Source organism: Miscanthus floridulus, chromosome 11 (assembly GCF_019320115.1).
Source record: "Miscanthus floridulus cultivar M001 chromosome 11, ASM1932011v1, whole genome shotgun sequence".
NCBI lineage: Eukaryota > Viridiplantae > Streptophyta > Magnoliopsida > Poales > Poaceae > Miscanthus > Miscanthus floridulus.
The window spans coordinates 47,144,748-47,166,275 of record NC_089590.1 but is presented as its reverse complement, the minus strand read 5'-3'; the positions used below and the strand labels follow the sequence as shown (position 1 = coordinate 47,166,275).

Here is a 21,528-nt window from a genome sequence, read left to right as displayed (position 1 = left end):
GTTTGCACTTTGTCTACGTTATAGTGCGTGCAACCATTATCCCACGATCTAATTTTCCTCAACTCCCTTGTCTAAGTAAGATGGGCGTGTTTGGTTTGAGGAATCACTCCATTCTAGAGGAGGTGCTCTGTCATGAATCTATTCTTTAAATTTGGTTGAATGACTCAATTTCTCATTCTGTTACTAACTATTAGCCTATGAGGATGAGGTAACAATGCATCAACCTATTCCATTACATAAACAAAATAAAAAAAAAAGTAAGAAATGAGTAGATGATGGATCAACTCATTCCTCAAACCAGACACAGCATACATTTGATGTTTGTTTAAGCTAACTTTCTTCTAATGTTAGATCAGGATCTATGTGTTCAGATGAACTTCCTCTTCCTTATTTTAGCACTATCCCGATAATTCCTTTCTCGCTTCCCTTGTCTCTTCGTTTTTCTTTTCCTGTGCCTAATAGTACCGCCCCAACTCCCTGGCAACCTCAAGCATCCATATGGTGCCAATGGAGTTTGAAACAGTATCAAGGAGACCTGATTTATGGATAAGTAAAATGTTAGACAACTCGTGAAGAATTTGATTGTTTATCTTTTTTTGCGCATAAGAATTTGATTATTTATCATACACGTTCACTGCTAAATTTTTTTTCTTTTAAAATTGTTCACTGCTTGTGTTGGTGAAATGTCTCGAATATTTGTTAAATAGATGGTACGCACGTCAAAAGAATAGTCCAGATCAGCGCACACATAGATATAACAGACTTAATAGCCAACCAACCAATTTTGATCAGATACACTGTGAGCTGGAAAGCAATATATATTAGCAGGCGGCGTACGTAGAAGTGCTACTCAATACTCTATGGCCGCCAAATATATTCTCGTACGTTATATTAGTTCGGGTGCGTGTTGTTGCCTTTTATTATAAAAAGATGATTGAAGTTTCATTTGCCCCCTTAAAATTGCCATCGAATTTACAAAACATTATTGAACTCGACTACTGGACAGTATACCCCTCTTATATTAACTTTTTAAAACCGGATAAATTAGGCCCCTAAAATAGTTCATAGTTCATAGTGACTTTGATGGTTGTTTTGGCTGGCAGTACATAAGTGGCATGTGGGCCACACATATTTTTAGCTTTTTGACATGCCATTTTTTATTGAATATTTGGACTTGTAAATGATCTCAAATGAAAATAATTGCAACTAAAAGGTTTTGACCTCATTGAGCACTACAAATTTGTGAAGTTATAAATCACATTGAAATCTACAGCTTTTGTATATATTATGCTAACACCAGAAGTTGTTTGAAAAAAAAAATCAAAAATGAATTTTAATTTTTGAGAACTTAATACAAATATTTGGGCCTATAAACCACTCTAGATTAAAAATATTGCCAACTAGAAAGTTGTAGAACATATTAAGAGCTACAATTATAGTATAAATTGTGTCAACATCAGAGGACATTTGGAAAGCTCAAGGAAATTAAATTTTAAAATTTGAGAATTTAAAACTAACATTTGGGCCTCTATGCTGCTTCAGATAAAAATATTGTCAACTGGAAGTGCAATTAAGCTCTAATTATGGGTTTTGGTGATAATGACCACGCAATTAGAGAACTAATGAGATTTATCGAGATGACAAGCATGGAATTCATGTTCGAGGATGCTACACGAAACGAAGGAGCCCCAATTATAAATGTGCTACCAAGTGCTTCAAACTCAAAGAATGTTTAAATTCTTTTATATTTTGAATTTGAGTATAGGAAAAGCCGTACTATAAAAGGGGGACACAATGCTTAAGTTAATATGTGCTACCAAGTGCTCAAACAAATACATGCATCCTTAGATTTACAGCTAAGACAGTCTACACTTCACTCTTAACCTTGCTGCCTTACGTGGTGCGGCATTGCCGCACTTGAAAAGAGGCACTACCACACTTAAGTCACGGCACTGCCGTGACTTAAGTGACCATTGGGGCTGAGGGGGTATTTATACCCATCCTCTTTCTCCCTAACGTCTCTCTTCTTCCTCCTACTCATTCCAGCACGTCCAAGCAGAAAAGGAGCTCTCTCTTTCTCCATTATTGACCTTGAGCTCTCGAGTAAATCCATTGATTTTCCCATCAATCCTTGAGAGAAAAGGGTCCAAAACTCGATTAGAGAGCAGCTCCATTGATTCCCCAACTCAAAAGAGTACTTGGTTCACGTTTGGCCGGTGGTTGTGTTTGTTACTCTTGGAGCTTGACTCCTAGCCGGCTAGAGCGTCGTCTGTGGAGCTTGGTAACTTGTGTGGCAGTCCCGAGAGGTTTGTAACCATCTCTTAAAGCTAGTATACCCACCCCTCATCTCAAGAGTTAAGTCTCTTGACTTGAGAACGAGGAAGGGTTAAAAAGCCCTAAGCTTTAGTGGCTAACCTCAACAACGTGGAGATAGGCAAGCCTTGGTGGCGAGCCGAACCACGGGATAAATACTTGCATTTTCATATTGTTAGTTGAGGTGATTTCTAGGATTTCTAGTCGATCTACCTGTATGCGGTGTTCCTACTCATTCTAGCTCTTGATCTGTGACTATAATACCTACAGTAAGCTGAGAAATTTATCTGATCTAAGTTTTCGTTCACTGATTTTGATCTGTGACTCGAAGTTGTCTACAGTGCGACAGTGCCTCTATTCTGGTCCGGCAGTGCCGCAGTCCGACAATGCCGCCCTCCAGAGCGGCAGTGTCGTAGGGTGAATTTAATAAAAGTTTGAGTATTTGTTTTGACAGGCCTATTCATCATCCTCTAGGCCAACCAGAGATCCTACATCAACTATAAAGTTGTACAATATATTGAGAGGTACAACTTTGGCGTAGACCACATCAAGATCCGAGATTGTCAAAAAAATAAAAAAAACAAATACATAACTTAAAACGAATATTTGGGCCTCTTACTGGAACTACAATTTTGATGCAAACTAAATTGAAATTTAAAATCTAGTAACTTAAAATAAATATTTGGGACTCTAAAAATATCTTAAATAAAAAATTTATCAAGTGCTGAGGTCTACAATTATTTATGATATGAAGTTTGTATGCATATGATTTCATATGAAAAATTTATGTTTTTCGATGTAGAAAGAGTGTCCAACTGGCAGGTGGGCTCTACTGCCATGTTAGTAAAAATTTTAAATCACCCAAGAAACCATTTTGAAATGATCATGAAAATATTCTGTTTGGTCCGCGGAAGTTTTTTTTCGGATTCAGCCATTAATTTAGGGTGAATTGGAGTTTACTATAAAAGAATAGAGCAAATAATATTATTCTAATTTGTAGCCGACGCTACCAACATGATCTGATGCCATAATTGCGGTAGTTAATTAAACTTTCGTGCTCCAAATTTAGAGGGGCGTCAGTGATGGCTAACGACACCTTAGAAAATGATTAAAGAGCAGAGGGATAAATTAAATGCAGTCATTATCCACAAGCATCCCCTCGCCTAACCCAAAAAGCATCTCTGCGAGTAGGTGGTGGATGAGCTGTATCATCCGCCGGATTTACAAGTGTTTGCCAAGCATCAATCCCTCCTTGCCCTAATTTAGCAACCGACATGACAAGACGAGCAGTGTTCATCCATGCCATTTGTATCAGAGTTGCCTACCGATCCTTGTTTTTTTCCCGAAAAGAAAAAAAAAGAAAAACAAGTAGCAAAAAAACCCACTTAGCAATCGCCTGCCACGTCAGCAGGGTCCTGCCCGGCCGACCTAATTTTTTATAATTTAGCTATTTTTTTAAAAAAAAGTTATATTTAGCCTTTTGAAAGATTTAAATTTATCTTTGAATCCTAAAGGTCGACACTAGGACTCATGGCACCAAGGTAATATGTCTTGACGCCACAGATCTTGACATCGAGGTGCCTAGCCAAGATCTTAGGTGACATTGACGTGGTCGGTACCTCGACGAATGTTTAGATACTAATAAAGAACATTAAATATAAATTAATTATAAAACCAATTACATAAATAGAGGCTAATTTGTGAGATGAAAATTTTAAGCCTAATTAATCCGTCATTAGCACATGTTTACGGTAGCACTACATTATCAAATTATAGACTAATTAGGCTTAAAAGATTCCTCTCGTAAATTAGTCGCAAGTTGTGCAATTAGTTTCATAATTAATCTCTATTTAATACTTCATGCATGTGTCCAAACATTTGATGTGACAGGAATTTTAGCCGTAGAAACCAAACATGCCCTACATGTCGCGGAGCGCCACGCAATCCGCGCCACGCACACCGGCACTGTGGTTTCACAGGGTCGCCGTACCCAATAGCTGCATGCAGGCTGCAGCGCTCTTTTTTAACACAGTAAGGCTATCCGCACTCGTCCACCTCTATTTTCATCTCTAAAAAGGAATATTCTATCATAGTCATCGAGATTCTCTATTCTATACCCATTTCTCCTGTACCCGTGTTATCTCTATCCCATACTCTATACCCACTATTCCATATTTTATTCCCCTCACTCCCCTTTCTCTCTCTCACCAACTCCCTCTCTCCGCTACCGTGCGCTACAGTGTTTTGCGTGCCTCCCTCAGCCAGCGGTGCGGACAACCTAATGTGCTGCCACTATGCTACATAAGTCCGTCCTCAATAAGCAGCACAAATCGCCAGCTCATGTGGCGTAGTGTACAAATAAGGTACCGTTTAGTTCTCTTCCATTTTGTAAAATTTTTCAAGATTTCTCGTCACATCGAATCTTTGAACGCATGCATGAAGCATTAAATATAAATAAAAAATAAAACTAATTACACAGTTTAGACGAAATTCACGAGACAAATCTTTTAAGCCTAATTAAACTATGATCGGACACTAATTGTCAAATAACAATGAAAGTGCTACCGTACAATTTCGTCAAAAATTTTGCAAACTAAATGAGGCCTAAGAATGGACAAAAAGTACTAGCTATGGACAGCCATGGAGGTAGGCCATGCGGTCAGAAGCACTGCAGTTTAATGGGGTGCGTGCGGACGGCATGCAGCGCCGCAGCCTGTTTGTTTGGCTGTGGCTTGTTGTAAATGATCGTAAATTTTTAGTTGAAATAGTATTTTTTTCTCATACAAACCAGCCAACATTACTTCTTCACGAAACAACAACAATACAAACCAGCCAAACGAATATGCTAGCCGGCTCAGCCATGCGCCTAAGCCGTAGGCAGGGCAGCACATCATAGTGTTTTCTGTCCCCCAAACACTCGGGTCACCGCCGGGCACGAAAACACTCGATTGGATGTAGATCCTGTAATCGAGTGTTTTGATCCATTCATCACTTGATTTTCATGATTATTGGATCCAGATTACATGAATCAAAATCAAATAGTACAATACAAAAACATTAAACAAATAAAATAAAAATTTGCTACATTATTTTTATGGAAGCTAAATTGAAAAAAATTTAAAGGAAAACAAATAAAACATACAGAAAAATAAAAAAGCCAAAAAATATCAGATAATTGATCAAATAATTGTGATCATTCTCATATGCCAATAATTAATTTACACTAATTTACCACAGAACTTACCCGCTAGACAGAAATAGTAAAATATGGTCTTTATAGAGAAATAAAATTGCATACATACATACATACATACATATACAAATTATGATAGAGCCTAATAGCTACCGTTTGTACGCAACGTGGCATAGGGGCCGAGGTGAGAGGATGTGGCCGGAGCCAGCAGTCGCATGCTGTGCTGAACTGCAGTGCTTCTCCATGGCTGTCCACAGCTAGTATTTTTTATGTAGCACAGTAGCAGCGCATCTCACCAGCTACGAGCGTACTGTGTAAAGAAAGAGTGCTGCCGGATGCAGCTTACGGTGACACTGTGAAACTACAGTGCCGGTGTGCGTGGCGCGGTCATCCAAGCTCGGCGTCGCCATGTATTATGGCGTGACATCGAGGTACTAGTCACGCCAATGTTACCTAAGATCTTGGCTACGCGCCTCGGCATCAAAATCTATGACATCGAGACATATTAACTCGACGTCATAAATCCTAACGCCGACCCCAGATCGAAAGATGAGTTTAAGTTTATCGGAAGGCCAAGCGTAAATTTTCTTTAAAAAAAAAAGTCACGTTGTAAAAAAAAAAAAATAGGCCCGGCCGACCGTCGTGGCGTGCGCCACCGAGCTTTCCGCGCGCGCCAAACCCGGGTTCGACTCGACACCACCATCCGCGAAGATTCCATTCCCTTCCGCTTCCGCACGCGAGGAAAAAACGAAAAAGAAATCCCGCGCACGGGCGCGGCGGCCCCAGCTGCAGCCTGCAGCCGCCCGAGCGGGCCAAAGCCACCACGGCGCAAGCGGCCAAAGCCACAAGCCCCGCCACCGCGTCTCTCCACCACCACCGGCCCGGCCAGGACGGCACGCTGACGCCGGGACCCGGCCGCGGCGCGGCGGAGTCGCCGTCGCCGCAGCTGCCACCCACCTGCGCGCAGTAACTCGCGTAGTCGCGCGCGCGCACACACGCGTACACTCCTACTCCTACGCCTACATGACACATTGACACTGCCCTTTCCACCACTTCCGCACCATTTTTTGTAAGGACAAAAAAAGAAAGAAATCCGAAAATATCTCCCCCATTCGTCTCTCTCCTGTCTCCCCCTTCACCTAAAAGCGACGCGCCGTCGGCTTCGGCTCCTACCTCGCGCCTTCCTCGCGCGGCGCGCCTGGCCTCGCCCTCTCCTCTCCCTCCCCTCCCTTCCTATACCTCCACCACGAGCTCGGTGGCGGAACTCTACCCGACGAGCTTGCGGAGGTGGTGCCCCCGGGTGGGCTAGGCGACAGCCAGCGGCGCGATGCCCGCGTGGTGGTCCCGCAGCAAGCTGAGGTCTAGGTCGAAGGCCAAGCCGGGGGGCGCCGGGTCCGTCACCGCAGCGTCGTCCCCGCGCAAGTCCGCGGACTTCGAGTCGCCCTCCCCGTCCCCGTCGCCGACGCAGCGGGACAGGAAGGCGCACAGCCTCGACTTCCCCGGCGCGGGCGCGCACCCCGCGCGCGGCCGGTGCGCCGGCGGCGCCGCGGCGGGGCATGGATCGGTCGGGTACAAGCTCCCGATGCCCGTCGAGGCGGCGGAGCCTGTCGGGACTCTGTACGAGGAGGTGCTGGCGGCGGCGGCGGTCGCTGCCGGTGACGGCTGCTCGTCCGCGGAGGAGTCCAGCGTGTGCTCGGCCGGGTCGTTGGACGAGGTGCACTACCAACATGGGTTTAGGTGAGTGACTCATCGCAGAATGGTTGGTGCCTTTATATGGCTCGATCAATTCCGAATTTGCCGCAGCCTGGTTGTCACTAGAATTTCCCAATTTGGGTTGCAGTAATTACAATTCAATTGCCTGGTGCTCTGATCAAATTGGGGGAGTTGAGTGCCTAGATATGTCGATCTGCAGGCTTGCTTTATTGTCTTCCCCTCAATTTGGCGTGCAACGTATTTGAGGGGGTTTGAGTCAAGGGTAAGAGTTGTGTACTGTGAGGATTCACACCAACTGCACCAGCTGACCTTTTCTAGGTCGTTCCAGTTCGACAATCCTGACCATCTCCCCCTCTCCATCTCTCTCTGGTAAACATAGATTGATGACTGGACAGATCAGGGTACCAAGGCGTGTTAATTAATTGTTGACAAATATTTTTTTTTTTTGAAAGTAAATGTTGACAAATATAATAAATGTAAAATTACAGTAATAACGAGTGAACAGCCATGTCTTTGCTGCTTCATCTGTTCGAAACTAGAGCTATCAACCTTGAAGTACAGGTTAAGGTTTTTTTGGATGATTCTTTGTTTATCCTTGCAAGTTATAATGCACATGGGTTAGTTTGTCTCTTTTTCTTTTGCACTCAGATGTCATTTTGGGGATTTCTCCACTATACCTGTTTAAATAAGTACAATATTTAGAAGCCTTGCATTGCCATGTTGATATGTTCTCTGATGTTTACTGCTTGCTTTGTAATTTCTAGGCCCATGGATCCAGTTGCTTTTGCGAGGGAAAGAAATATGCCTTCTGATTCAGATAGGACCGTAAATGAAGACAAGCGTTTCATGTCTTGTAGTATGCCACGGGAGCATCAGAGGTTCTTTGAGGTTCCTGTGTCTAGTGTTAGAGAACTTCATTTTCAAAGTGATGAACCTTCAACTAGTGAAGCCAATTGTTCACGTGGAAGAATGATACCTGAAGATCTCTTTGCTCCAAGAACGAGGAGTCTCTCTCCTGTCCCAAAAGGCCATGCATTCGCTGTGAGCAATGGAAACTCTAGAGAATTTGGTTTTAGCCCAAGGTCACCAGTAAGAAAGATGGATGGTTTGAGGAGCCCACCACATCCCTTACCTCTTCCTCCAGCTTCTGCTGCTTGCTCTCCTCTTTTTCCAGCTTCTGCTGCTTGCTCTCCTCTTCTTCCAGCTTCTGCTGCTTGCTCACCTCTTCACCCAGCTTCTGGTGCATGCTCGCCTCTTCATCCAGCTTCTGGTGCTTGCTCACCTCTTCCTCCAACCCACAGTCCTTGCTCACCTCTTCCTTCATCTCCCAGTTCCTGCCCACCTCTTCCTGCTTCTCCCACTACCTGCTCACAGTCCCAGTCGCAATGGAAGAAAGGGAAATTGCTAGGGAGTGGTACATTTGGCCAGGTTTACCTTGGATTTAACAGGTATCACATTTTTGCCCCCTTTTTTACATCACAGAAACTTTGTGATATCTAGTGAAAGTTAATGCATTAGAATTGCATCTCATACTACAGTTATTCATTAGAGATATGGCAGTGGAAACAAACTGACATATTCAATTGTATTAAAAAAATTATCCTTAGTTTGTGATTGTTAAACAATGCAGTGAAAATGGGCAGTTTTGTGCGATTAAGGAGGTTCAAGTTATTATGGACGATCCACACTCAAAGGAACGACTCAAACAATTAAATCAGGTACTTGCTGCTGCTGTCTTACCTAATTGGCTTGGTTTGCCATGTCATGAATAGCAAAGTATTTTTTATCTCTTGTTTCATTGACCGATCCACATGATTAATTTTGGTATTGACAGGAAATAGATATGCTTAGACAACTCTCCCACCCGAACATAGTGCAGTATCATGGAAGTGAGCTGGTAAGTTCTATTTCATAAACCATTTCAGTTATCTCTGCAGCATAACTATTAAGTATTTTCTGGATTATTTTCTTTTGTTGCTGTTCGATTGTTTGTTGTTGCTGTCGTTGTTTTGACTTATTTGCATTTCCTTCTATGTTCTACTGTTTGTCCATCTCAGGGGTTAATTTTGTGGTTCTAGTATCATAGTGCTCAGTGTTCATCAGCTTTTATTGGTGTTGTATTACAGCATCCTTGGCCATGCTTACACTTTCTCATTGTACATGTTTCTGTACGCAGAGCGATGAAGCACTTTCCATTTATCTTGAGTATGTTTCGGGGGGTTCAATCCACAAATTACTAAGAGAATATGGCCCTTTTAAGGAACCTGTGATTCGTAATTACACTGGGCAAATTCTTGCTGGTCTTGCCTACTTGCATGGGCGGAACACTGTCCACAGGTTGTTTTGTTGTCTAAAACTGTGTTCTCATTCCATAGGTATAGTCATATGGCACAGAATGCAATAATCATGTCATTCTTATTTTCTTGGCAGAGATATCAAAGGAGCAAACATACTTGTGGGTCCTAATGGTGAAGTCAAGCTTGCTGACTTTGGCATGGCTAAGCATGTATGCAGCGTTTACTTTCTGACCCTCTCTCTCTGTGTCTAGCACTTTCAGTTATCATAATATTTAGTATTTTCTGGACTTATAAAGTCAACTACTGATTTTATCTGAGTGCTCTCCATTTTGTACAACACACGGTAGTCTTTTTTTGCCTGTGCACCCACGGTACAGTTTCAAATTGCAATTGAAGTAGTTCAAGAAATTGCAGTTGAAATAAATATTACTCAATTGCATTAGCATCCATGTTTTCTAATAGAAAGGGAATTAAAGTAGGTGCAAACTTTGATTTAATCAAGTATCCAGTTATCTGCCTAGTGCCTACTCACATAAATGTGGAAAAGAAAAGTTATGGAAGAGTGTCAATGGTCTGTTTCCCTTCTGTGCATGCCCAGCTAAAAGATTCTCAACAGTGAACAAGTTTTTGAATCTTTGATGGTCACCAAAACAAGGATACACACTGATTGTCCTTGCTTTTGTTTTTCCTCTGTAAACCCATTCATTTTTTTTTTACTTTGTTGAACAGATATCATCTTTTGCTGAAATACGCTCTTTCAAAGGAAGTCCTTACTGGATGGCTCCTGAGGTGAGCTATTTTAATACTGAACTTCGTTGATTGTTCGTTGTAATCTGCTATGCGTCTCTGAACAAAGTTCTCCCATCATTGGGAAACCTTCAGGTTATAATGAACAGTAAAGGCTATGGTTTATCAGTGGACATTTGGAGTCTGGGCTGTACCATTATTGAAATGGCGACGGCAAGACCTCCTTGGCACCAATATGAGGGGGTAGGCTTTCACTTAGAAGTTGTGAATTTTCATGATTTCCATGTAACCGCGATGAATAACACTGAGCCAATGTCATCTAATCTTATCTTGCAGGTAGCAGCAATATTTAAAATTGCAAACAGTAAAGATATACCTGAAATACCAGACAGTTTCTCAGAGGAAGGGAAAAGATTTTTGCAGCTTTGCTTGAAACGTAACCCTGCATCTCGTCCCTCTGCAGTCCAGCTGATGGATCATCCTTTTGTTCAGGATCATCCTGCAGTGAGAGCTGCAAAATCCAGTGTATTGAGAAACACGTTGTCTTCTCCAGCAGATGGTAGACACACAATGGTATTGTTTCTAGTTAAGCAATCTCAGTTTTTTATCGTTCTATTTGCTTATCTACTTTCCAAGTGCAATTAAGAAAACTAGAACATCTTGTAGTGGATCGCTGATTTGAGAACTTCACCTTTGGGCGAGCTATTTGATCTTGTTTGAACCAATTATGGCACATTTACCAGTACCTTTTTTTTTGGGTGGTGGTGGTGGGCAGGGGCTAATCTATCGTACTACCTTGACAATGTCAATAAGTGTTACTTTATTTAATTATAAAGTTCAGTGTAGTATTGTTGCTTTACAAGGGGGACAAAAATGGTATCATATTCCTTTCGCAGGATATGTCCTCCTAAATGCTCACACACTTTATCCTTGATCTTGTTGCAGTCCAACAGGGAGTTGCCATCTCGGATGATTATTACTCCTCTGAAGGATGTTGGACTGAGAATGAGAGATTTTACTGGATTTTCCACTGCTGTTCCTTCACCACACAGGTATTCTACTACCATCCTTACCTTGTACCGATTCCTACAATTTTGACTGACAATGTTTGTGGTACAGCAGCCCTATTCCTGGGAGAGCAAATATGTCTACGCCAGTTTCACCATGCTCAAGCCCGCTGCGGCAGTTTAAGCAATCCAACGTGAGGTGCATGCGTTCTCCACCTCATCCAATGCTCTCCCCTGGTCTTGGCAACACATTAAGTTACACGCAAAGTCAGACAAGACGCATTCCAGCTCCTGCCATTTCAGATCCTTGGCTGGATGTTGGCCAGATGAAACTCCAAAGCCCCAATATTTCCCCCAAAAGGTTCTGAGGACGATTTATGAAAAAGAGAACCAAGAGTTCGGTATCTCCATGACAAGGTTGTTATTCAGAGATACAGGAAGCAACTTGTTTGTATAGTTATTACTACGATACGACACTTACCGGAGGTTCAGTACAGCGAAATGGGGCTCTTGAGAAATTGTAACAGGAAGTTCTGTATATTCGTAGGCTTTAAGGTTTGTTGTCGTTCTTGCTATACATAGTTATACGTACATATACGTCCTGATGTAAATCCTCACAAAATCTTACAGATGACTACGGGATGTAAATTCGTAAGCTTGTGTAAGCTGATATTTCTGTGAAGTAGCAATAGTTAGGACTTCCATGGCAGATGTAACCATGTCTTTTCGAATGAATCTGAGGAAGTACCTTTCATTTCCAATCTCTTGATTCAAGCAGGTAATTTTTTGAATAAAAAAACTTAAAGAGAGCGGGGTGTAAAATATATTTTTTCATCGAAAAGCTATAACTTGGACCAGTGTAAAGAACTAATCTACCCGGTTGCTCGTTTTTAATGGCAAAGCCTAGAATCGCAGCTATTTATGACCTTGCCTGGTTGAAAAGGCTTGAGAAAAAGGACTGAAACAAAGGACCATATATAAATAAATAAACAAAAAAATTGCTTGCGACTTTGTCTATTCGAAAGGTTCAAATGGAGGACTAAGTTTGTCTATACAAAAGGTTTAAAAACAGGAGAAAACTAAATTAATCAGCAGGACCAAATTTGTCTATGTGACTTTATCATTCGAAAGGTTCAAATGGAGGATTAAATTTGTCTATTCAAAAGATTTAAAAACAGGACAAAATTAAATTAATCAGCAGGACAAAGTTTGTCTATTAAAAAAGGGTTTAAAAACGGAATAAAATCAAAGAAGGGTTTAAAAACAGAATAAAATCAAAAAATGGTTTAAAAACAGGACAAAATTAAATTAATCAGCATGACCAAATTTGTCTATTAAAAAAGGGTTTTAAAACGGAATATACTAAAAAAGGTTTTAAAACAGAATAAAATTAAAAAAAGTGTTTTAAAAGGAATAAAATAAAAAAGGTTTTAAAAGCAGAATAAAATTCAAAAAAATTGCGATGAGCATGGATCGAACACGCGACCTTCAGATCTTCAGTCTGACGCTCTCCCATCTGAGCTATACCTGCTTTGTGAAGCTGCTGCAAATTTCCTCTAATTACCTTCAAATTTCCAGACTTGGAGCCATGAAATAACCATAGCTATGGTGTCCAGCCTTGCACAAGACCTGTCTGCAAGCCGTGAAATTAGCAGACATTCTTGATGTAACTTGGGGCCATGAAATAACCATATAGCTATGGTGTCGCCTTGCACAAGTCATGAGACCTGGCTGCAAGCCGTGAAATTAGCGGAGGTTCTTGACGCAGCTTACAAAGAAGTAGCTATGAAATTAATTAGCGGACGTTCTTGAAGCAGAAACTTACAGTTTGAAGCCAAGAACATCTAGCATTAACACCTAAACTAAGCGCTTGTTTCACATGGACTTGAAGAGTTTGAGCAGCGACCTCGCCCTGGTCTTGGCCCTGGTGCCGCACTGGCTCTGCAGCAGCAGCAGCACCTGCGTGACCACCCCCGCGCCGGCAGCGTCGCTCCGTGCCGCCCTGGACTCCCTGCACACGGCCAGTAGCGCCGCCACCGCGTGCTCGCTTCCCTCGTTGCTCGACGACATCAAGAACACGTGCCTCACCAGCGCGCGCACCGCGCCGGGCTCGCGCGCCACCGCCCGGAGCCCGGCCTCCGCCGCGGCAAGCGCCTCGAGCGCCCTGAGCGCGCTCCACGCCGCGGCGCCACCACGCGCCTTGCCCGCCGACGCCCACGACAGGCAGCCGAGGAGCGCGGGCACCGCGCCGTGGTGGACGGCGCTGCCGCGCGCCGGCTCGGCGCCGCAGCAGATCGCGGCGATGGCGCGCACCGCGGCGCCCGAGACGCGCTCGTCGCCGTGCCGCAGCAGCGGCAGCAGCGCCTGCCACACGCGCGGCGCGGCGGCGGCGGCGAGCGCCAGGTCCCGCGTCGCGGCGGCCGTGGCGATCGTCTCCAGGAGGCGGCACAGGCCCGACTTGGCCACGGCGCGGCCGCGCGCGGCCAGGAGCCCCACGAAGGACGTGAGACTGGCCTCCGTCTTGAGCATGTTGAGGCAGCCGTGCTGCGGCGAGGCCGGGCTCGACGGCAGCAGGGTGAGCGCGCACTGCAGCGCCAGGTCCTCCTGCTCGGACAGGTCCCGTGGCGTGGGCGCGTGGAAGACGAGCTGCAGCAGCACGGGGAGGAAGCCCAGCTGGAGCATGCACGCGCGGCCGACGTCCGACTCGGAGGCCAGCGCCAGGACCTTCCTGAGCGCGGCCACCTTGGCGCTGGCGCCGGACTGGAGGCAGCGCTTGAGCGCCGCGAGCGACGGCTCCTCCGCGTCGTCGTCGTCGGTGGCGTCGGGGATCTGGTGGTGGTCGGCGGACAGCCAGCGCTCGATGAGGTGGCGCAGGGTGCTGTTGGGCACGAGCGCGGCGTCGCCGAGCGGCTGCATTGTGACCGGGCACGTGCGGTGGCCGGCGGCGAGCCAGCGCTCGATGCAGGGGCGGTCGTACGTCTGCCCCGTGCACAGCGTCACCGGGTCCGTGAAGATGTCCAGGCTGATGGGGCACCGGAACAGGTGCGGGATGCTCATCTTGCGTCTTGCGTGCGCGCACCACCACCAGTCCACCACGGACCGGATCAACAAGACGTAATAATAAAGAAACGCCCAGGGATCATGCTCCGCTGCCGCAGCACAGGCCCGCGATCCAAGAAGGCAACAAGATCCAGATCAGGAGCCAACACCACCACCAGCTGAAAACGCCAACAACTCACAAACAGGGCAGGGCGGCGAGGCGAGAATGCAGCGGCGCGCGGTACCAGAAAAGCTCTTGATGGTATTGCCGCGATCACTCACTCCCATGCATGATGCATCCCCCCATCAAGAATCCATGGCGACGCGACGACGGCGACGTAACAACAGGCGACGAAACTGCGCAGGTGACTGCAGCAGAGTTACTGCACTGTGGTTAGCCGCTGTGACTGTGAGTACTTGAAGTTGCTGCAGGTGAGGTGATGGCCATAAAGCCGGCCAAAACAACAGGAGCTGCCGCAGGCCTGCACTGCACACAAGATGGAGGCAGGCTACAGTGCTGGAAATGTATGGGCTCTCCTCAATCGAAGAAGAGATGGAGAGAGGGAATGGAATGGCGGGATGGGAGGAGCGAGGAGGAACTGGGAGGGGCAAGTGAGAGGGGCCGGGGGCGTGTGCTTTGCTTCATGCATCGAGAGCATCATGGGTTGCAGGAAGAAGATAAAGGCAAAGGCCGAGCCGAGCGGGCGGTCATCGAAAGGGAAAGGTCTAGTGATTGGACCGGAACAGGAGCAGGAGGAGGAGCCAGCCGAGCTGGGCGGGGAAAAGTTTGCGGCCTGAAAACGTGGGGACAGTCAGACTTGGGGACCGGTTGGGACGCAATTCTCACAGATTGGATTTGGAACGCAATTTGCAGTGTTCATTAAGGGAGGCTCTCCCTTTTCCCAGAGCAGGTTTACAAAATCGTAAGGACTTGATTGAATTATGATCTGCCAACTTGCCGGCGTCAGATGGTATAGAAATGACACAATGAATGAATCGACAAAAAAAAAGGATATGACTTTGGGCTCGGTGTTGATCACGATCCGAATTCTATGTAAGTTATTATGAAAAGGGAAGGTTTGTTGATGCAGAGCGTGATCATGTGGTTGTAGGTAGTATTTGAGTTGCATGCATCAATTATAAGATCATCCAAAAGTCAGGAAATGTGGGCAGTATTTTTCTGCAAGGTTTTCCATATGTAATAAACGATGGACAATTAATTAATTTGCTCCATCGGTTTCAAATTATAGTTTACTTTAGTTTTGTGTTTAGCAGAAAAATCGTTGATTTTAAATAAAATTTTAGGAATAATGTATCTACCTCTATAGGTTTGAATAAATACATTATCAAAGTACATTTCATGAAGAATTTTATAAAGCAAATTTCGTATCGGAAATGTTGATAGATTTTTGCATAAAGTTGGCCAAAGTTAAAGAAATTCGACCTCACATAAAGCTAAAATAATTAACATAATTGGAGCTGGCAGAGTTTTAGCTTGTACTTCAAACTAAGGTGAACTTTATTGTTTTTGTTTGTCCAATTCTAACGCCAGAAATTGGCAAGTGTCACTACACAATAAATACTACTTCATCCGTTTCAAATTAGAAGTAATTTTTGTTTTTTCTAGTCTAGGAACATAATATTTGGTATGCATCTAGAATATACCCCACCTCCCCACCCTTTCAAATTATAAGATATTTTAACTTTTCTAGATATAATGCTTTTACTATGTATCTAAATATAGTGTAAATATCTATGTACATAATAAAAACTATATTGTCGGTGCGAAATGTGGCCAATAAGTAAATATTTATAGTTTTGTCGTGCGTTGTGATCAGATGTGGCCTAGCACTCAATGACACATGATTTACACTGGTTCAGGCAACAGTCCATACGTCCGGTTGAGGTCGGTCGGTGACTTTATTCCTGAGCCCAGGTGCTCGAAGTTTGCTGTGAGGTTACAAACAAGTAAAGAATGAGAAGGAGGTGTTAGAGGCCCGGTCGAACTCTGAACCGAGTGGTAGAGAGTGACGGATGCTCAAACGTGCGCTAAGTATCGGAGTGTATGCTCTGCGTGTCCGAGCTTATCAGCTGTTAAGAGCGTGTAGACTGTGTAGCTGACGAGCTCTAGAGCCGTTGGGCTATTGTCCCCGAGTCCTTGAGTCTTCGAGTCTACGGGTCTTCAGGGCTTCGGGGGGGGGGGGGTCGAAGCTCCTGTCCTTTTGGTAGGAGAGAGCTCATCCCCTTTTATAGTTGAAGGAAATAGCCTTACAAGTCAAAGAGAAAGAGAGAGTTCATATAGGCACTGCCTAGTCTTGTTGCCCACGTCATCGGGTACGAGATGGCCGTCGGCGCCCATAATACTATTTATATTCTAACGCGTCTGGCAGGCTCTACCATGTTCGCTTGGTACCGCAAACGACGACGCCCACAATACTGTTCATGCTCTGACGTGTCTGACAGACTCTACCGTGTTCACCTGACATCCTCCGATGGCACCATCCTGCAGGTGCGCAAGGCATGGTAGGGTATGGTCCTCGGTATTACGGTTGACTTGAGCGTCTTACCTTATCTGCTCCACCTGCTCCCCGAGCCCACACTGAGCGGGCGTCCCCGGTTAGTCGTTCCCAGTTGGCCCCAACCGTGTCGGTCAGAAAAGAGCAGCGAGTAGAGGTCCAATGTATCCTCGATTGAAGAAAGGGGGTCGGAGTCGGACTGCGGTGCTACCTCGCCCAGGCCTTCCGATCGGGAACCAGATCATTGTCTTGGTGAGTCATTATGTATCTGAGCTGGCCCAGGCGCGTGCTGTCTGCACCGCCTGTTGGGCTGGGTTTTGCAGGAAAGCGAGTCTATTGGGGACCCCGAGTTTATGAACCCGTCAAGAGCCCCCGAGCCCCTTTGGGACTTCTATGAAGCCGTGGAGGGGTTGTTCACACCCGTTTCGTGTGATATTGTAAAAGCTAGGGGCTTGTGTTTTTAGCTTAATGAAAGCTTGTATTCGCTTTGTAATTCATGTACCCATTGTGCCATGGAGGCGGGCTGTTTATTAGAACTTTGGTGTTTTCCCCTCGGTTTGTTGTACTGCATAGGGTAACCGAGTAGGATTTAGGCGCCCAGGCTCCATGTGGAGGACTGGCAAAGGCCACAGAGGCGCGCAGAGTGGATACGGGCACCCAGCCTCCATGGGGAAGACTGGCGAAGGCCGCGGAGGTGCGCCGGAGGGACATTGGCGCCCAGCCCATGAGGAGGAGACTCGCTGGTAATACGTTTTCTGCCGAGTGTGCGCGAGCGCACCCGGTGGGTGTAGCCCCTGAGCCTACGGATGACTTGGGAGTCGGTCGGAGGCTGAACACCTTGGTACTCTTTTTTGGGGCTATGGACTCTTGTGTCTCTTCCGATCAGGGTGTTCGCCCATGTCTGTTCCGACCGCAACCTGTGCAGTCGGTAGGGTTCCTGAGTCGGGACCTAGCAGCTCAAGCCCCCGAGCCACTAGGGGTCGATCGGGGTCAGTCGCATGATTTCCTGTGTCACCCTGTCTGTGGTTTCTGCAACCAGAGGGGTTGAGCTGACGCCACTTGCCCCGATGGCTCGAGTGGCGAGCTTCAGTGAGCTCATTAATGAGTATGTCCGAGTGAAATCCAGATCCATCGTTCATGACGGGGTCGGCATAGCCCTCATGTGGCACTCCACTTCTTCTTAACCCACCTCCCGACAGATGCTCGAGTCATTCCAGAGAGCGACTCAAGTGGCCCGATGGCCTCCCCTCGATGGAGATTCTATGGGAACGCTCGAGGTCGGGATCAAACGAGAAGGTTGAGATGACTCTATCTGCTCTTGAGCGGGTCAAGCGAGGGCCACTGGGGCTCATCTGTGTTTTCTCCCCTAGCTCTATTTGACGTGAGGCTACCTCGAGCCCTTCGCGGGCTACCCTTTGAACCCCGATCGGTCGCCGCTCATATCGAATGAGACGACTCCCGCTTCGTGACGCAACGCAAAGCGTTGTGATGCTTCAATTGCATATGCAATGCTTGGCTATATGGGATGAATGTAGGGATGAATATATGACTGAATGTATGAATGCATGCATGAGAATGGATGAATGTATGAATGCATGCATGAGAATGGATGAATGTATGCTCATGCACTGGAAAAGTAAAATAGGGGTTGATAAAGTTACCTCGATGGCTGGAGTGATGGGTTTAGGAAGTTTCTATCAGATATGTCCAAGTGGAATCTGGGTCCATTGTTCGTGATGGAGTCAGCATAACCCACATGGGGCATCCCACTGCTCCTTACCTATCTCCTGATAGCCGCTCGAGCCATCCAATCGACCCGGGTGACCCGCTGGCCTCTCCTTGATGCAGATTCCATCGATGGCCCCCTCCAAACTCTGCCTAGGAAGGCGGAGGGTCATTAGTGTGCGGTTGCGCCTCATTTTTGATGCCTTGTTTGCGGTAGTGGTGGCCCCCTCCAAACCCTGTCTAGGAAGGCAGAGGGTCATTTGTGTGCGGTTGCGCCTCATTTCCTGTGCCCGGGTTGCGGTAGTGGTGGGCCCTACCTAGGCCACGTCCTGTTAGCTAGGCAATGTTCTGTCAGGCAGGCCATGTCCCATCAGTCAGGATCACGTCCCACCACATGCCTTTCTGCATTAAATAGGGGGAAGGGGCTGGGTTTTCCTCCCATTCTTTCACCTTTCTACAACCGTTGCCGTTTCTTCTTCCTCCTTTTCACCAAGCCTGTTTGTGTGCCACGGCGGTTTCTAGTAGAGAGGAGAGTAGAGCGAGGGAGAGGAAAAACTCATAGATTTGTTCATAAATCTGAGGTGCGATGTTGAACTAGAGGCCTTTCAACATGGATGAGGAAGTGTTAGCTGACTTTGCTGTGAAGGGGCTGCTTCCATCGAAGGAGGTGGCGCACTGGAGGGCTCCCACTCTAGGGGAGGTTGTTCTATGACCCTAGGCCGATGAGGTCATCTCCTTCCTCGCCTTCCATGATGATGAGGACATCAACACCGATCATACATCCACGCCGTCCACGCCGACACCTGCTGGTCCTATTACTCGTGCTCGTGCTCGAAAAGTTAATCATCAAGTGAGTTCCTTCTTGAGCTCTTGTCCATCCTATTTAGATCTTGGAGACACGTGCACTCTTGTTTTGATTAGGAATCAAGGAGAAGACCAAAAGGGAAAAGGACTCGCGTAGGCTGGATTCGGACTGCAGCACACCTCCAACTTGCGACGGTCGCCACGGTTACATACAGAGTCGGATTGGGGTGATTCTGGACTTGTTGGAAAGCTAATAAAGTCTACTTTCGTACGGATCTAACCTCATACTCATACCTGCTCAGAAGCGGCATCAACAGTCCAAAAATCACCGAGAGGTCTATTCTGTCCAGGGTGCTGCGCCACCTTAAGTTAGCCCAATGGGCTTGTATCGTTTAGAGTCCAGTAGGGACGCGTCCTAGGGTTGGAGCACGACCCAAACTCTCTTGTGGTCGTCCTCCACACGTCATATACCCCTTAGCCGCCACCAGGAACACTTGGGTTTTGTTTAGATCAAGTTTAGCCTTTGCTACTTGCTTGTAGGCGCGCGTGCTGATCCAGCCGCCCGTCTCCTTGTCTTCGGAACCCCACTCAAAATAAGATTCAGTTTGAGGCTTTCAATTTCATCTTGCAAATTCAGTGCTTGTTTCCTTGTTCTTGCTAGTTCTTCGATTGCTTGCAGGACGGGAGCCCTAGTGGCTGGTTGTCGCGCTCCACAAGATCGTGACGGCCTTTGGAGGTGGTGTATTGGTTGCTAAGGCGCGGTCTTGGAAGGCTGTAGTCGGGCCGTGAACGTCATCTCCATCCACCAAATCGAGTGATCTCACGCCTCTTATCGAAAGATCGTCCATAAACCCTAGCGGGTTCATATCACATGAGCTGCCTAGAGGGAGGCCGTGCTTGCAAAGAAGAAGAATAAAACTGAGAAGGTCCGGAGGAGGTTTGATAAGGAGAAGGAGATCACCGGCGGGTCTAGGGTGGTGAGAGCTAGAGCGACGTGGAGGTCGAATTGCCACAACAGCGATGTTCTGGCCAGCCCGAGCAAACTGAGGGGGGTCGTCCCCTCCGTTCAATATGTTACGCTAGACCTGACGGGCATGACCCCGAGCGCCGCTCGTCGGGTTACGCACATGTGGTGGAGTGTGATGCGCCGGGCGCTCTAGCGTAGGTAGGGCTGGCTCTGCCCCCTTTGCCGTAACTCCTCATCGTGCTGCTACGCACGTGCCAGGGCCTACGCATGAGGGTCCAGAGGGGTGCGAGTCTACAAGAGACTCCACTACCTCCGGTGGCTGTCCTAGGGCGTCCGCCATAGCGTACTCTCAAGATAGAGGGTGGCTAGGTGCCATGACGTCGCCGATGCTGGAGCCATCGCTTTTGACCTCATCATCGACGAGGTTGTGGAAGGAGGTGGGAGCATAGCCCGCCATCCCCCATGAACTCGGACATGAGAGGAGGCGGCGTCAACATCCTTCGGAGTCCCCGCGTGCATGAGGGACGCGAAGCCATAGGGGAACCAGTCGTAGTGGGGACAATGGGGTCCCTCTGAAGAGTTGGCGGAAGGTGTTAAATAGTGAGTAAAGAACAAAATATACATCACTTATTGTGGGGTTTGAGCCCAGCATGGGCTCAAGGCGAAGCGCGGGTGTCTCGACGTTGAGGTCATCGAGTGGCCCGGGGCCGGTGGAGGGCGCTCCTCCTCCAGTGGGCGCCGGAACAAGCGCTTCCTCGCAGAGGCGGAGTATGCCGAGCTGGTTGGCGACAAATTCCAAACTCCCGAAGAGGAAGGGTTGGAGTGGCACGAAGACGGGTGGAGCCCACATCCCAACAAGTGGGAGTGTGGGAAACTCCAGCGAGCCAAAGCGAATCGTATCGCTCGAGCCCGCCATGCCGAAGATGGTGGAAAGGTGGGCCATCCGATGACCAAAAGCGTGAACGCACGACGTCCTCCCCACAGACGGCGCCAACTGTCGGTGCGAAATGTGGCCAACAAGTAAATATTTATAATTTTATCGTGCGTTGTGATCGGATATGGCCTAGCACTCAATGACACATGATTTATATTGGTTTAGGCAACAGGCCCTACGTCTAGCTGAGGTCGGTCAGTGACTTTATTCCTAAGCCCAGGTGCTCAAAGTTTGCTGTGAGGTTACAAACGAGTAAGGAATGAGAAGGGGGGG

General features: G+C 46.7%; 2 protein-coding genes across 7 annotated transcripts; one reads left to right on the top strand and one right to left on the bottom strand.

The window, feature by feature from the left end:
* Positions 1-6,583: 6,583 nt before the first annotated feature.
* LOC136490600 (mitogen-activated protein kinase kinase kinase 3-like) lies at positions 6,584-12,031 on the top strand. 6 transcript variants are annotated; one of them, XM_066486802.1, is made up of 11 exons: positions 6,586-7,243; positions 7,984-8,667; positions 8,850-8,937; positions 9,054-9,116; positions 9,396-9,556; positions 9,650-9,725; positions 10,246-10,305; positions 10,399-10,506; positions 10,600-10,836; positions 11,209-11,315; positions 11,386-12,031. In XM_066486802.1, the coding sequence occupies exons 1-11, from the start codon at positions 6,834-6,836 to the stop codon at positions 11,636-11,638; spliced, it is 2,247 nt and encodes a 748-aa protein (XP_066342899.1). In that variant the 5' UTR covers positions 6,586-6,833; the 3' UTR covers positions 11,639-12,031. The 6 variants fall into 6 exon arrangements, with proteins under 6 accessions (XP_066342900.1, XP_066342902.1, XP_066342903.1 ...); XM_066486801.1 differs by having other exon boundaries at positions 11,383-12,031; XM_066486803.1 differs by lacking the exon at positions 10,399-10,506 and having other exon boundaries at positions 6,584-7,243; positions 11,383-12,031.
* A 918-nt stretch (positions 12,032-12,949) lies between these two features.
* LOC136494358 (U-box domain-containing protein 25-like) lies at positions 12,950-14,553 on the bottom strand. Its single transcript, XM_066490524.1, has one exon. The coding sequence runs from the start codon at positions 14,325-14,327 to the stop codon at positions 13,146-13,148; it is 1,182 nt and encodes a 393-aa protein (XP_066346621.1). The 5' UTR covers positions 14,328-14,553; the 3' UTR covers positions 12,950-13,145.
* Between the last annotated feature and the right edge of the window lie 6,975 nt (positions 14,554-21,528).

Coding starts and splice junctions, on each gene's coding strand:
- LOC136490600 (XM_066486801.1), top strand. CDS start 6,834: ATGCCCGCGTGGTGGTCCCGCAGCAAGCTGAGGTCTAGGTCGAAGGCC. Junction 7,244..7,983: donor CACTACCAACATGGGTTTAG/GTGAGTGACTCA, acceptor TGTAATTTCTAG/GCCCATGGATCCAGTTGCTT. Junction 9,117..9,395: donor AGTATCATGGAAGTGAGCTG/GTAAGTTCTATT, acceptor TTCTGTACGCAG/AGCGATGAAGCACTTTCCAT.
- LOC136494358 (XM_066490524.1), bottom strand. CDS start 14,327: ATGAGCATCCCGCACCTGTTCCGGTGCCCCATCAGCCTGGACATCTTC.